Source organism: Chaetura pelagica, unplaced genomic scaffold (assembly GCF_000747805.2).
Source record: "Chaetura pelagica isolate M959 unplaced genomic scaffold, ChaPel_1.0 scaffold139, whole genome shotgun sequence".
Lineage (NCBI taxonomy): Eukaryota > Metazoa > Chordata > Aves > Apodiformes > Apodidae > Chaetura > Chaetura pelagica.
Window position 1 is genome coordinate 6097633 of NW_009970717.1, and position 16169 is coordinate 6113801.

Below are 16169 nucleotides of genomic sequence, written 5' to 3' on the forward strand. Positions count from 1 at the left end.
ATACATAAAAGAAGGTAAGATGCTTGGGTTTCTGGAGGTCTTGTCAGTCTATCCTCTAACACCAATATTTCCAGTGTATTACTGTTAGGGTAGCGACGAAATGTACACAACCATCGTCCCTCTTTTTCTTGTTCAGAGCCTTTTGAGGGCTATGGAAAGATCCCCCTTGTTTTCATTTTTGTCTACCGGTTTGATCTTTTTTGGCATACTTGCTTTATTAGACTAATTACTACCAAGACTAAAAAGTCCATAAAACAGAAGGTACCTGAACTGCTTCATGTCCTGTTCTGTAGCTACTGGAAACACTTTATCTAGGACACATTCTCCAATATCAACAGCTAGCCAAGAGTTACAGAGGAAGTACCATTTCTGATCCCAAGCCAGATCATGGACCAATACTCGATTCACGTACCTGTAGGAAAAACATACAGGGCATGTTCACATATAACTGAGTGGTATGAAATTCAGGACTCAACAAGACTATGGAGGACAAACTCTAGCCTTCAGCTTCTTAGGTTGAGTCTAAACTGTAAGTCACAGAACACATCCCATCCTCTACTGGACACAGGATATGGGAAGAGCTCCTGGTCCTGCAGTTTAGAATGTGGTTTGATCTATTCATCTGCAAATAGGAGAAACTAGAACTTCCTTCCTTTTTAGAACTGTAGACAGGATAATTTTCAAGTTCTAGAAAAAGAAAACTCATAATGGTAAAAAGTATTTGCAGACTTTTCCAGAGTCTTCAGATGTCCACTTACCAGGATGGGCTGTCCCCCGAGTTGTCATGCCACAATCTAATACTCTGCAGTTCTCCAAGAGGGAAGAAGGTGCAGAGGAGGAAAACATCCACTCCTCCACGTTCGAAGACTGGTGTATCAGGATCAATTAGATGGTGTGGCTCACTCTCTCCTTCCACCCCATAGAGTGTGAGAGTCACCTGAAGAATAAGATGGCCAAATGAAGACTTGCACATCTAGATCCTATGTATGATAATTCCTCTGGCATAACTCTTCCTGCTTTCACCAATTCTAAGGACTTTCTGGTTCAGAGGTTGCATTTGAACCGTCCTGTTTAATAGGCTGAGTTGCTCCATTATTCATCCAGTTCTCAAACGAATGCATGAACTGTCTTACCACACAGTGCAGATGATACCTGGGATGTTGTGGCTGCCCCGCGGCGGTGGCCTGTGAAAACTGTCACAAGATAACGATACTGAGCAAAGGGGTCATTGTCTTCCAGCACGGTGATTTTCACCTGCAGAGTGACACAATGCAAGCGATGTGTTAGCTGTTCTGTAAGCATGGATTCCTTAAAGCCGTGAATAGGAGTTTGTTGTCTTGTGAACAATATTTATGCTTATCAGTAAACAGAGAGTAACAGGGACTGGAGTAGGACTGGTTGAAAACTTCCTATTCAAACACGATAGGCAAAGCTGGAACAGGCTTAAATACATTGCATTTTTATTGCCTAGAGACTTACTTTAGCATCATCCTGGATGTCTTTCCTTCGAGCCCATATTACTACAAGCACATATATCAGAAAGATACATCCTACAGTTGTCACCACCACAGGGTTGTCCACAAATGTTCCGAATAGCTGTGCAGTTTTGCTAACATCTATGGCATTGGGTATGACAAAGAAGGAGCTCCCAAAAAAGGTCAGATGGTTGCAGAAGCACTGGGTGCTTCCAGGATTTGTTTTTGGTCCTACCTGAAAACCCAAAAAAATGCCTAATAAAATATTTGGCTTTAAAATATTGGATAACTTACCAAACAAATGAAAAGACAGTGCTGAGATTGGTAAATTAGTGTGGAGAGCTGCTATTCAGAAAATAACTGTTCAAGTTCCAATAAGGAATATTCATTCTAATCTCTAGCTTGAGATAGGCATCTTAATAGATTTCGGTCTTGTCAGAATGCTTCCATTTCTTCTTATATAGAAACTCATCCCAAGAAATTGAAATGTTAATCAAAGCTTAGTCCAGTATGACTAACCTTGCATTTATTAAAACATCTCCGAATGATCTGGTTTTATGCTGTCAGTTCGGTGCTATCATTTTAAGACAGGATGGTGGCTATAGGGGCTGGCTTTGAAGTATATAATATAAATATTGTTTTGTTTTTCTCTACTTACATGGCATCCATGGTTGTTCCACTTCCCCTGGTGCTCATCCCAAAACACACAGCGAGATGCAAAGCAAGTGACAGCTATGGTTAGCCCATCATAGACCGTGGAATCCATTCCTATATCTTGTAAAACCATGAAATAGTAGGTTCCCTCTCCAAAAATGAGTTCTTCTGGGCTAAGAACCCAGGCGTTTGTCTCACCTTAAACATAAAGAGGTTTGTTTTGATGTATGAAATGCCAATTCAGAAGTATGCAGCTGTATTGCATGTAAGCAAATAAACAAACTGAAATAACAAGTATGAAATAATTCCTAGCAACTAATTGTTCAAAGCATCCCACTCTTCGCTCCTGTTAGTGAACACTGGAGACTGGAACTCTGAAGCATGCCGAATTGGAACTCCTTTGAGAGGTTTCTTTCTAGTTAGGTATCTGAACTCATGCTCAAGGCTTGTTCTGCAAATATGCAGGTGCTGTGAAGTTGTGGATGAACACTCCCTGTACTGGGTGCCCTTAACTTGTTAGGGGTGGGGAAAGGCTTTTGGTTACAGAAACCCAGAATGCACAAGTTTGTGGTTCACTAACAAATTGTCTTACCTCTAGTAGTTTTCTTACAGAACAGATGATTTTTCATATCATAGTTAGTTTCATTTGGATGATAACCAAACCCTAGATACAGTATTAGTGGAATGTCACGTTCTGATTCCAGGTGGATCACTATAGATGCATTTTCTGAGGTGACATTGACTTGGAAAATGCTAAAATTGCCAAGATTCAACAGAGTCTTAACTTCCTGAGATGCTGGAAGCCTTGGTAACATTATCTGTTTTTAAACAGAAAGACATAATTTAGAATACAGTGAAGCATCTTCTATTATCTACAAGCACAATATAGCCACATGCTAGGTAATATTTTTCATAACATAAGAAAAACATGGCCAGCAAAAATATTGGCTTCAAAGCAATTTTCTTGATACTGTTAGCTACCCCCTGAAAAGTTCATTTGAAACCTGTGTAAACTCAAGGTCACAAAATCTGTGACCCTTGATGCATTTGTGATGAAAGAGCTGAAATGATAACTGAAACGCTGGCTACATGAAGTGCATGTATGAATGATTCAGATGTCAGTTTATACAAGGGCTAGGAGGCCCAATCAGTAATAATATAAAAACATACAGTTGTTGGATGATGAAATCAGATGTTTGGGATTACTGTTATCTGGAATATTTTTCCACAACCATTAACATTCTCACGTTCATTTAAATGAAGAATAAGACACCTCTTTTTTAAGAAAAGGCAGTAATATTTGTTATTTCATTCTTCACATAAGACAAACCCCTCCACCATAAAAGCAGACACCATGATCCCATGACAAATGTGATGAACACCACCATCATTTGCAGTCACCTGAGAAGATGATTACACAAGTGACAGCTCATTAACAGAGAAATAAAAAATGGAAACAGAGGGAGAGGGATAGAAGATAGTGGGTTTACCTCAATGTTTTCTTTGAGATCGCTGACTGGTATGATTAAGCCATCCAGACCAGTAAGACTTAGACCTCCCACTGTTCCCTTGATGTCAAAACTGGTGTCACTGGAGAAGAAGGGATTCACAGCAAAGCTCACCATCTATTAGCAAGACATTATCAGTCAGTTTGGAGATATTTCCTGGGAGTACCAAATCAACGAGAGAAGGGTTTATAAAAATTATTATAAAACTATGACAATAATATGCAAACTATTGTTCTGAGGGAAAAACCCACATCCCAATTCAGATGAGGGATGTGTTATCATGGGACATTTCCAGGTCTTTTGTATCCAGCAGGATCTGGGTGAATCAAACTCACCTATTTCTAGCTGGGATGAAGTACAACTGGGGCAGGTTAGTTTAAATGTTGATATGGACTCTGAGATATTGTACCCTCCTCAGAGCATTAGATGTAAACAAACTCCAAATAGATTTATAGGTTCCTTCATTCCATTGCCTTCTTAAGCCAATCAAATATGAATCAGGAGTGTATGTGAGGGGCTGGTGAGATGGGGAATTGAAGCTTTCAGTCTTCCTTAACTTTCTGAACCAACCTCATGTAATTAAGATAAATGAAGGCTTCTTTGACCAAAATTCTTTCAAATTATTTTCATGGCATGACAGGAGGGATGACTTGTGTGCTTGTGTGTTTGTTGTAAAAAGAGAAAGTATTCTGAAACCACTAGAGCAAGAATGTGAGTTGTCTATCAGATTGAGTCAGATAAAAGTTGTTTACTTGCCCTTATATCCACTGTTTCATCATGAACTCCTGAAACACTGAGAGAGGAAGCAGGTGGGAGGGTAAAGCTGGCAGAGCTGGAATTGCAGATATTAATGGATGTCCCATCCATGTTTTCTGTTTGTAATCTGTCCAATTAGTGTTGGATACAAGCAAAACAGAATATAAGAGAAGGAAAAAAAGAGGAAAAAACCATCAATAACATGAACTATCTAAAGAAGAAACTTCCTCACTTCAGGAATATAACTTAGCTGGAAAACTATTTCTAACTCTGACAGTAAATAGTTTGTACATTACTTGTCCCTGATGTAATACTCCACATAACACTACCATGGAGTAATAAAAGAAGGGGTGGAATTGGTGTGTCTGGATAGGAAGTTGTGCCAAACTAGGTGTACTCATGTGAGAGTCATACCTAGTTTCTGTGAGAATGTGCTCTTGATTTGAATGCACAATTTAATGTGAATGAAAGCCAGGCTCTTGGGGAACAATCAGGGATGATTATAGGGAATGGAGAATGCTTGTCAGGCTCCTTGTGATTGTATTTGCTTCTGCCAAGGTGGTTACAATTCTATATAACATGTCATTGTTGGCAACTTGGAAAAAAGACCCTTAACTGTCATAGCATGAATTTACCACATAATTTCAAAGGTGTCTCCTGCCTCATCCAGGAAATAGTAGTAAATTCTCTGTTGGTCAAAGAAGACCCAGCATGAGAATTTCCAAGGTAGCTCTATTGAAGCTAATTGGAGTCCAAGCTGTTCTTACTATCAGTTACTAATGAGATCCTCATTGCACTGTTGAAGTTGTCATTATGCTACAATATCTAATTGCACGTTTCCACGTAACAACAAGGTAATGATTATTTGGGGCACAGTAGATGAACTGTCGGGAGCCTGGGTGGGTCACACTGTTACTGTTACCTGTGTAGATACATTGTGGCAGTAGGAGTTGTGAGGACTGTTGGTTCATCATCTGGTTGTTTCCCAAACAGAAGGGCACTCTGTAGATTTTCAACTGTATTCAGGAGCAGGTGTGACACTGAACTCTGGAAAAGGATTAGAGGAGGAAACTTTTAACAAAGCTTCTTGTTATCATCAAGATGCACATTATTTGCCTTTAATTCCTTTTAGGAACAATACTAATTTTCAGTGTCTTATAAAGGTGGCAAACTTGGTGATGTGCTGCTTAATCTCAGAGAGTTATTCTAATTAACAATTCAGTTTCTCTAGTTCTCATTAAAACATTGCATACGGCAAATAAATACATCTTACAGCTTTTACATTGGTATTCTATTATTTATAATTTCTACACATTGGAATTTGAAGCACTAAAAGCTTGACATCAGTTTAATGCAATATATTAATGCACTTCTGTACATTAATGCTCTTTACCTGTTCAGCCTCTGGTACTGAAGTGTTTGTAGCTCTGATTCCTGCAGAAGCTTTAAGGACATTGCTGACTGCATTAAATAGATATCTAGCTGCATCTTTTAGCTTCTGATCATCTCTGCTGTCCTCTGTGTTTACAGTGAGCAAGGAAGCACTGACATCTTTTAGAGTGTTGCTAGCTTCCACCTGCATGGGAAATAAAGGGAAGAGTTTCTATGTGTTGGTATTAAAAATGACAGAAATGACACTTGTCACTGACTATTTACTGACTATTGCAACATGAGAAATCTCGTTGGTCTCTTTGTGGCTAATACTTTTTTAACTATAATTTATTGTGCTGGAGTAATACTTCAGATGCCACTAGAGATAATATACTAGATGATATACTAACATGTAATAGAGACCTGAAAAATGCAGCCTGCTTCTACAGATTTAATCCATAAAAAAGATGAATAATACCTGAAGGCAGCTTGTCTGTCAACCAGTGGGCAAAGATACAGCTTAGCTGTACAGTATTGTAGTAAGTTAGGTTATACTTCTGGGTGATGTGTCCAAAAAATATCACCATATTTCAAGTGCATGTGCTTTTCAGTCTTATTTTCCACAAATCCTATTGTGTTACCAGCAAGTAGCAGCTTTGGCCTTGTGCTGTGCTGAGTGCCAAAGGAGCATGAGTTTTACAGTATTCATTTAGTGCCTGAATGCAGCCAGTGATGGCTTTGTGGCTGTGAAAGCCCCACGCTGCTTTTAGCCCAGCCTGGTGAGGGAGCCAAGCAAATTCGAGGCAAGCTTGGACATATCCCTTCCCAGAGTCTGCAAACCTTTAGCAGCCTTGCTGGAGGGTGAGTCCTGAATCTGAGCTATGCTCCTGGCTTGCCAAAGTTAACCACAGGCTGCTGAAAGGCTCCCAAGCCATTGTCTGGCTGCAGCTGTATAATACATCGGAAACCAGGACAGCTCTTTTTATTGCCAGCATATTTGGGAAACGTCCCCAGTGACAGTTTGTTCTGTCCTCCCATGTGCTCACTCCTTATGCATAAATAGCATCATCTACTAATAATGCCCTTAATCTTAACAGTAAAATTGGAGAAATACTTTTGGAGGCCAGTCTGAACGTTTCTGACCACTTCCTCAAGTCGCTGTTATGTCCCTGCCTCACTGACAGCTTCCCTACCTGCATCTGGTGATCCATGCACTCATGGATCATGGACCAATGGACTTGGACAATCCTAGAAAAACCTCCTATGCAGTTTTTCTTCAGGGTTCTAAGAATGTTTTGAAAGATAAAATATACATCCTAACATGCTTCTGCCTTAAAAGTTAAGGTTTCTATCTTCAAGATGTATTATAAAATGTAATTGGACAGATGATCACAGCCTGGATTGGAGTGGTTGCTGAGACAGTATCTGCGAGTCCTAATTTGCTTTCTCTGAATAGCAAAATGTATTCCCTTCTGGTCAAAATACACATGCTGGTACAATTGAAAGAGTGGGTAAGAACAGATAACTGTTAGGAACTGGAACTCTTCCAAGGTCAGTGGGGTGCAATAGTCTGTGCTGCTGGTGTGGGGAGATAGAAGATGAATTGCTGCTTACCTGTGCTGAAACAGACAGCTCTTCACTCCTGTAAGTGATTTCTTCCAATACTTCTGACATCTTAAGAGCAGTATGCACAGATGTTACATTAACAGCAGAGAGAGTTGCCAGCATCAGCCCTCGAAGCTTGGGATACAAAGGGATAATTAGGTGAAGGAATAAGATGCTAATGAGGACTGTGCAAGTAGTGGTGTATATTGACAGGCAGGCTTGCTGTAAATTATGTGGTAGAGTAAGACTCCATAACAAGGATAATTTGAACTGATAATAGGTGTACTGACAAGGTGCCACTTCCCTTAGTGGCAGACTTGTGTAGACTCATGAGTTTTATTTTGCCTCCCAACACAGAGAATTTATGCATTTAACATCCCTTAATAGCAAGGAGGGTACTTGTGAGAATTTGTACTAATGTGAATTACTGTGTAAATGCCACTTCCAGAGAAAGAAAAACCATGTCTGATTTATGTTACTCAAATAATGAATCATAATTGCAGGATACATTGCATTTTTCTAGATCTTTTTGTCTGAGGCACTCAAAGCTCTGTACAAATATAAGCTTATAACTTGAAACATAAATGCATTAGTGAAAGGAACAAACAGATTACCTGCCATCTAGTAATTTTTGGAAAAATTAGATAGGATATTTCTCCTGTAGGAGTGGCCATTTTGTTAATACTTAAATTGTTTGTGGAAAATCAGGTTAATTTTAAGCTTTAAAAGTCCATTGAAATCAGTTTAGGTTAAGGCAATAACAATTGAAAGATAATTATTTTACTGATGAATGATAAAACAGATTATTTATGTGGGAAAATAGTAAAAATAGCTGAAACCTGTGCTAAACTCTTGAGACAGATACTGGAAATCTGAAACCTCCATTAATTTCAGGTGGTGACATATAAGCTTTTTATTTCTTAAGAGCTGTCAAAGAACATGAAGAGTCCCTTATATTGCATTGTCCTGCAAGCAAACAAGTGTCTGGCTGACCTCTTTTCGCATGTCTGTCTGTAAAGAAATGTTAAAGTTTTCCTCTTGGGTCTCCTGATTAAGGACTGATGTCACTGACTTATACAACTGGAAAAGACTCATGCTGCTGTTCCCGTTGTTGAGGATGGTGTTTGCCTTCTCAGATACAATAGCCCGCAGGGTCACGTTCCCATTGGTCATATCTGCATGTCCAACCTGATGAAGAAATCAGATATGCTCTTAATGTTGCCCACACTGTCATAATTATCTTTGAACAGCTTCCATTATCATCTTGTTGACAGCCTAGCTAGAGTGGAACAGAAAATTTTGTGTTCCCAGTTTTTAGTGTTTTATTTTTAGTGGCCTGATAAGGATCTCCTTAGTGGGAGAGAAGCAGGAGTTTTCTGGGGCCTACACAAATAACTCCAGACTCACTAAATACAGCTTTTGCTGCCCACTTTCCTAATAGATCATCTTCTAAACTTCTATTCTATAAAAAGGATAGTGGAATATTTTTTAAGTACCTTGAGTCCAGAGAATTAGATAGGAAAATGGTGACTATGGCACATTCAGAAGGAAATAATAAGTATAAAATGGGAACAAGCTCCAAGAGTGAATTGCAGGTTACATACCAACTTGAGATGTCTTGAAATAAAGTAATTGTACTATATACCTTTACTGAAGCATAAGTTTGAGCTGTATCACCATATTTGTTGCTAACAGTAATTGTCAGATTTAAAATGAAATTATTTTCCTCTTCTCCAAGTGGAAGATAAACTGGGAAGAGTTCAGGATCCGGGCCACAGTGCAGGAGAGAATCTGAAACAGGAAAGAAGGAGGTCACCTCCCAGACACCACACAGATACCTCCTGTTCTCTAAGAACAGGGGACTCTGGGCTTGCTCTGTCCAGGTCCAACTGACTCGTTACTAGCCTCTTGTGGGAGCAGAAGCAGATCATGCCTTTGTTCTTGTTAGCAAAAGGAACAGAGAAGCAGGTAGCCAAACAGTTCACCTCAGGACTTACTTGATTTCAGATAGAAGCAGTATGTGAGCTGCCTGTTACGACTGGGTTGGCATGAATCCACCAAGCAGGGAGTGCTGCAGGAGACTGTGAAAGTGGTGAGCACTGATCCCTGCCTGGGAGACACGGCACAGCTGGGGACATCGGGCGGAGGCAGGGAGCTCACAAGGTACGTTTCCTCCCCATAGCCACGTGGAGTCATTGCTGGGAGTGGAGGGAGCAGAATGTCAGCAAAGATCACGCCCTGGTAGCACTGATCTTTAGACATTAATATTGCCTGCTTAGCAATGATGCTCTTTGTTCAGGTACCAGAAACATCAGGGCAGGCCTAATCAGAAATGAAATCCCACTCCTGAATAAGCCATAGAGGAAAAGAACTGTTAAAACACGATAGCAGTTACATTATAAAGCAAAGCTGCATTATTTGATCAAGCATTTAGCCTAAATTCAGTTCCAGATGAGCCTTAACAAAGTTCTTAACTGCTTAAAATAAGATAACTGAGTTTGTCCTGCTGTGCAGCTGCCCAGAACAAACTTAGCCTTAAATTGTTTTAAAGAATCCTCATATAAAGTAACAGCTCTCAACTTGTGGACTAATTTAACTTCATATTTGTCAGTGAGGCTATGTGTGTGTAATGTCAGTGTGATGTCACGAGGGCACAGCCTATCTCAAAGGAGTCTGGAAAACCCTGCTTGCCCCTACCTGTTACTTTAATCTGAAAAGCTTCTCCCTGTGTCTGCAAGAAGGAGCTGTTCATTTTCAATAGGGATGTGTTGCTTTGAAGCAGATTCAAAGAGTTCTGCCAGAAACCAGTCAAGCCACAGGCTAGAGGGAGGGTTGTAGACTGGAAAATGAGACAGAAAAGAAAACATTACAGTAGAGGCTCTTTGCTGTGATTTCTGTTGTGATTTATCAGGAGCAGGATGGCAGTTGGGTGCCCTTAATTTACAACTCCTCCCAAACCAGCCACCCCCTTATCTCAGGCTTCACTGTTCTTTCCAGAGCATCCATTTGACAAAGTATCACTCTGAGGCCATGTGGCTTTCCCCTCAGGATAGATGTTTGGTTTTGTGTGTGCAGTATTTCTGATGAATCTGATGCTCTCACCTTGGTTTGGAATGTATTATCTAAATACCAGTTATAATATATGTCCTGGTAGTCCTTCTGTCCAGAGACACTCAGAACAACTTCATCACTAGTGTTCACTGGCTTGCAGTTTGACTCACATCTGTAAGGAAGTAAGATGGTGGTTTCAGGTAGTAACTGTATGAGAAGTCATAGTCCTTCATGTTGATTGTTTTTATTTGAGCAAAATCTGAAAAAGCCCTGCAACATGAGACAGGTGACACACCACTAACAAAGAGCAAAATGTTCAATTTTAAAGCAAGAATTTAGGAACCTTAATGTCCATTTTCAATATGACTGAAGCCCAGAACCCACGAACTATTTATGTTGCAAAACTGATTCAGGCTCTCAAATGAAGCCAGTCTCTATTTAAACTCCTGAAATTATTATCATAATAGATCATTGAAATGCCACTGCTCTTTTATAAGGCACTAGACTCTTGAAGAACAGATTTTTTAAGTCAGTGATGTGTATCTGGGTGTCTAGGACAAATTTCAGACATAGGGCATGTATTGCTATTGTTTCTGTGAACTTTGTGGATGGAAATCTCCCACGTTGAAAGGATGTAGTGGAGTCAAAAACCCTAAATGGTTCTGGGAAGAATATTTTTCAGTTCATAAAAGGATTATTTTCAGAAATGTGGACTGGAAAATGCAGCAAAACCCATTTTGTCTCTGGTTCCTGTGATGACAAGGTATAAATTGATTTACAACAATAAGTATGTGATCATTTTATTATCATTATTATTCGTAACTGTGGCCTTGCACTATGTTTGTACAGTTACAATATTAACCAGTGAATGTTAGCATTTAAAAACAGACCTGATTTCCAGTTGCAGTTCTTGTTTTGCAGTCACATAGAGACATTGTTCATCCTGCCTTTCTTCACTGACATCGTTTCGGACTGTAACCCTGACTGTCACTGCAGACTTTGGAGGAGGAAGGCAGGAAGGTGGGATTTGCACCTCAGTTTGGTTGGTTAGGATTATCTGTTGCTGTACACATTCATTCCACTCAGGCCAGCAAGCTCCTGCACAAGCATTTCCATTATAATTAGAACAGTAATAACATCCCATGTCTCTTATAAAGGACTTAGGTTTCAAAGAGCTTTATAGAGCAAACAAGTTTCCTGAACCCCATATAGAAAGTGGGTGATCAGAGTACAGACTGACTTTTTCAAAGTAATGTATGAGGTCAGAGATAAATATGGGGACAGAACACAGATGTGCTGAATGTTAATCCCCTTTGTAGCCATAAATGTTTTTGCATCATGTTTAATGTTAATTATTGCGGGTTTATTGAGACACATGTACCTTTCAAATGCCTAACAATGTAGGCCACTTGGGGTTAGTTCTTGGCAATGAGTGTGAGGGCTTAGAAGAGGCAGATCTTGAAAAACTGAAACTTAGGAGTTTTTTTTCTCTTTGGGAAGAGACAAAAGTGAGTACTCTGCCATGGTATATACCATGATTAGTTCAGTGTTGAAGCTAGGGTAAGGTAGAAGGACATTCTTCATAAACAGTGAGTGACAAACTTTAAAGCCAGAGAGTAAAATGTTCTATAGTCAGATTTTCACCACTTGATCTGACATGCCAGTGTTGGTGGAAAAGTTCAGGAAATGCACTTACCACAGGACCAGAGAAAACTGGAATTATTGTTGTTGTCTGGCCAGCCAAGAAGTACAGTTGTGAAGGGATCCACATGACGACTCGGTTTAATATTTATTTTGTGTTTTCTTTTGTGATCCTAAATAATAAGTAAATGTATCAGCGAGGACAGGAACATGTATAAACACATAGATATCTTGCTTCCTTACAAGAAGGAAAAAGTCTGAAAGTTTAGACCCTAAATCACTGAAGACAGATCTGTACTCTAAATGAGCTTTCCCTGATGGGTGGTAGGATGGAAGTGGAAGCTATGGGAATAGAAGCAGATGACACAGAGAAATTGTGTGGCAAAATACTCCCTAACTCTAGTGGCTTAGGAGCCCAGCTGCCATTTTCAAAACTAAGGCAGGTACTTCAGAAACTAATTCCCATTAATTTTCCACTTTTGAACCAAGACTTTTAACCCTTGGACAATAATTTGTCTTCTAGTACACTCCTTTTTTATCTGAATTGAAAACATTACAGCTATAGATAAAGAGAATAAGGAGGTAGCTGAATTTATCTTCCTGTGCAATAAACTGTGATAAACTTAGTTTTGAATTAGATTTATATTCCTCTGGTGTAATATATCTTTACAGGCAATTTATAAAGAATGATGCCTTCTTGTGAAGCAGCACATCTCCTGAAGCAGACATCTAACACTGTCTGCTAGTATTATAGTTAAAAAGAAGACCTTTAAGTTGGTAACAAAATATTATGACTGGCAATTTCATTATTTAAATTTGTGCAGCTGGTAGCAATGGGTATATAATTAGTTTCTCAGTTTGCTAGAAACTGGAAATTTCTTCTTTCAAACATCCCAATAGAGAAGCAGGAAGCACTTAGAAACAATATAAAAATATATTAAAGTCTGCTTGAAGTGTAGCCTTTCCAAGAGATATTTCTATTAGTCAAGTAGATAAATTCAAAATTCATCTAAGATTATTTCAACTTCCAAAACAGAATAATTGTGAAAAATTAATTTTCTCTAATCTTGTAGTTTTTTGTTACTTGCAGGCTTTTACAAATCATAGACTGAATGCCTCTAAGCACATTTATCTCAGAGATTTTTTTTAATGTAGATTTTACGTTAGACCACATGAGGCACAGAAAATCTAGTCTATAGTATACTCTTCTAAATATCTTATGCAGCATTCCTCCTGGTAAGGAAAATTTCTAAGCACTTCAAATTTATAGAAAGATCCTTAGATAATACTTACATTTGTCTTTTGGATATTTGTTTGGGAGCTGTCTCCTTCCTTAGAAGAATCTGTTTAATATAAAAAAGAGCAGAATATTTTAATGCCACCTGTAAAGCTTTCAGACATCCTCAGTGGATATGGCCTGAATACACAGGATTTGTCTTCCAACAGTTTGAAAGATAGGGCTGTAAGAATCAGACTCTAGAACTGGGATAAACAAGTCTAGTTACAATAGTTAAAACTGAAAAAACAAGCTAGTCACATACTATAAAGGTGATTATGATTCTTCAAACTTAAATAATAAAAATAATTTCACAGAAGGCAATGGAGTTTCATCAATGTACAAACAAAAACTGAGGGAAAACACTGAAAGAGTCTCAATAAGATTAGCAGTAAAGTCACTTTATAATCTGCTTTTGTAAATATAAGGGTAAATCATTTAGAACCATTTACTGACAGCAGCTCATGAAACTGCTGTGATGCAAGTATTTCCTGATTACAGAGCTACGTTCTGAACCATAAACTTCACTAATTATTTCTAGGACAAATAGCAAATGTGCAATATGTAACATATACAGAGTGATGCTAATTTATGAGTACTTCAAAGCTAGGGAATCCGCCTACATCAGGAAGAAGCCTCCCCAAAATTTTCAGCACTGTTGCTGAAAGGAAAGCAATTACGAGCTGCAAATCATAAACACTCCATGAGATGTTCTGATTGTGAAAATACACTTACAAAGTCAAAACCAGCACTGTCAGACTATTACAATTACCTTCTTTATGAGAACTGTTTGCCAACACAGTGATGAACCCAAGGTCCAGACTCATGTTTGAGAAGGCATTCATGGCCACCACTTTCACTAGGAAAGTACCTAGAAAAGACAAATGGCCAGTTGAGAATAGCACTGGGAGCAGTCTAGCTTGTCTGGGATATGAAACCAAATTCTTACTGAAAATCCTATTCTTTCCTGTTAAGAGCTTTGTGTTTATCCTGATGAGTTCCCATTGCTGAAAGGCTTTGCAAGGAATGTTCTTCCCCTTTATTTCAGCATTTTAATAACTCAGCTGCCTTTGTCCTAGCACTTGCAATACTATTGTCAGCTGACTATGATATCACCACACAGGAAGCTAAAGGTGTGAAAATACTTGAGTCCAAATGAGTTTAGGCCTCTTGAGAGAGAGCAGCTGTCTTGTTTGAAAATTTCTGCCTGAAGGGAAAGAATATTGAAATGGGCATAGGGAGACCAAATAAAACTTTTAATATTGAATAATTTTAAAACATAAAATGAAATCATAATTAGCATCTAGCATTCCAGCTTTGGCATGGGATTTCAATAGTTCATCAGAGGAAGAAACTTTTTTGTCTTCTTTACTGAATTGACTCTTAAGGACAATCTTCCTAATGCCACATTTCAAACACTTTGATGTCTGAATAATGGAAAGAAAAAATTACTTAAAAGCTTATTCATAAATAATTCCAACAAAAACTATGTGTTGGAAACTGACACACAGAAAAGCTTCCCTTTGCTTTGTCATCTCTGCTGAGCACTCCTTAGATTATTAATTACTGCAGTGTAAGATGTAGAGGAGAGTAAACTTGAGAAGTTATACATATGAACAAGCAGGAGGAAAACACTTTTTGATTCAGGAAAATGTGATCATTTGTACTTTAATCATATCATGGAAAAGTAAACCCTGGTTCACTATGCATTTTTTATTGTAAAAATCTGTCTCCACATGGAGACCCATTTGCCAGTTCATTTTTTTTTGCTCACTTACAAGTGAACTGTGCTGTTCAGTGTTCTGCAGACCACGTTTGAGTGGTCTACTCAGCTGTGGGTGTCTTGGAAACAGAGAGGATGTTATCAGGCTGTACCTGCAGAGTGCATGGGGATGGTGTACGTCCGAGGTTCCCCAGCAGGGCCCTCTTCTTTGTGAGAGTGAGTTTCATTAGATCCAGTCACCTCAAACTCCAGCTTATCTGGGGTGCCGTGAGACACAGAGACATTTATCTCCAGATTCTCCCCCAGCTGCAGAGTGTGAGAAGCTAATGCGGCCTGAAGACCAGACACTGGCTCAACTAAGTGGACATCAATGCTCTCAGAGATCTCCGATGTGGTTGTGTTGCTAGATGCTCGGATTTCCAGTTGATGTATCCCTGGGCCCAGCAGCTCTTGAGAGGCACTGTCAAGTGTCAGATTGTGAGGGACAATTCCTTTCTTTGCACTGGATTCAGTGAGTGTCATGTTACCCACTCTTATAATGTAGGTCACTCCATTGCCTGCAAAAAGACAGTTCAAAATTTCTCACAGCTTGCATCATAGCCCATCCAATTCTAGCTGCTTTGTGCAGCATTCAGGTATTTATAAAGGAGTCACAGAATACTGCAGCAATGCAGTGATTTTTAATAAAGTCACTTCAGAGAGACTTCTTTGCCTCCTCTAGGCTACCTGTGGAATCCTATCATGTGTTTTCTGCTGGGACCATTAGGGCTGTCAAGAGAATTAAAACATGCAGTACTTAATTTTATTTTTTAAGCATAGATGTGGATTCCAGGAACTTGAAGTGAGAACAAAATATACATCAAAAAATGTGACCAGCTCAGCATGGAATCTTCTTACCTCAAATCAAAGAAGCATTTCTGTGGATTCTTAACTTCAAATATGGAAATATTCCTACCGGATTCATGTGGATTCATGTGGCTGAAGTTGTGGATACATTGTCAGCTTTGTGTAGAAGGGGGAAAAGGGTTTATACTTATCTTTACGGTGGTGTAAATAGCTCCAAGAAAGAAGCCCTCCAAAGCAGCTGAGAACACACATTTGCAGGAATG

General features: G+C 39.1%; 1 protein-coding gene across 1 annotated transcript in view; it reads right to left on the reverse strand.

Moving 5' to 3' along the window:
• The window catches only part of PKD1L2 (polycystic kidney disease 1-like 2), a 35699-nt gene that overhangs the window by 13393 nt on the left and 6137 nt on the right, over positions 1 to 16169 (reverse strand). Inside the window, 21 exon segments of the mRNA XM_010006250.1 lie at positions 266 to 412; positions 759 to 937; positions 1153 to 1254; positions 1480 to 1710; positions 2134 to 2344; positions 2742 to 2947; positions 3620 to 3754; positions 4394 to 4520; positions 5316 to 5440; positions 5787 to 5969; positions 7379 to 7504; positions 8363 to 8557; positions 9015 to 9160; positions 9367 to 9567; positions 10067 to 10208; positions 10472 to 10592; positions 11311 to 11518; positions 12117 to 12234; positions 13355 to 13404; positions 14110 to 14208; positions 15213 to 15617. Of these exon segments, the coding sequence (XP_010004552.1) occupies positions 266 to 412; positions 759 to 937; positions 1153 to 1254; positions 1480 to 1710; positions 2134 to 2344; positions 2742 to 2947; positions 3620 to 3754; positions 4394 to 4520; positions 5316 to 5440; positions 5787 to 5969; positions 7379 to 7504; positions 8363 to 8557; positions 9015 to 9160; positions 9367 to 9567; positions 10067 to 10208; positions 10472 to 10592; positions 11311 to 11518; positions 12117 to 12234; positions 13355 to 13404; positions 14110 to 14208; positions 15213 to 15617 (3457 nt within the window).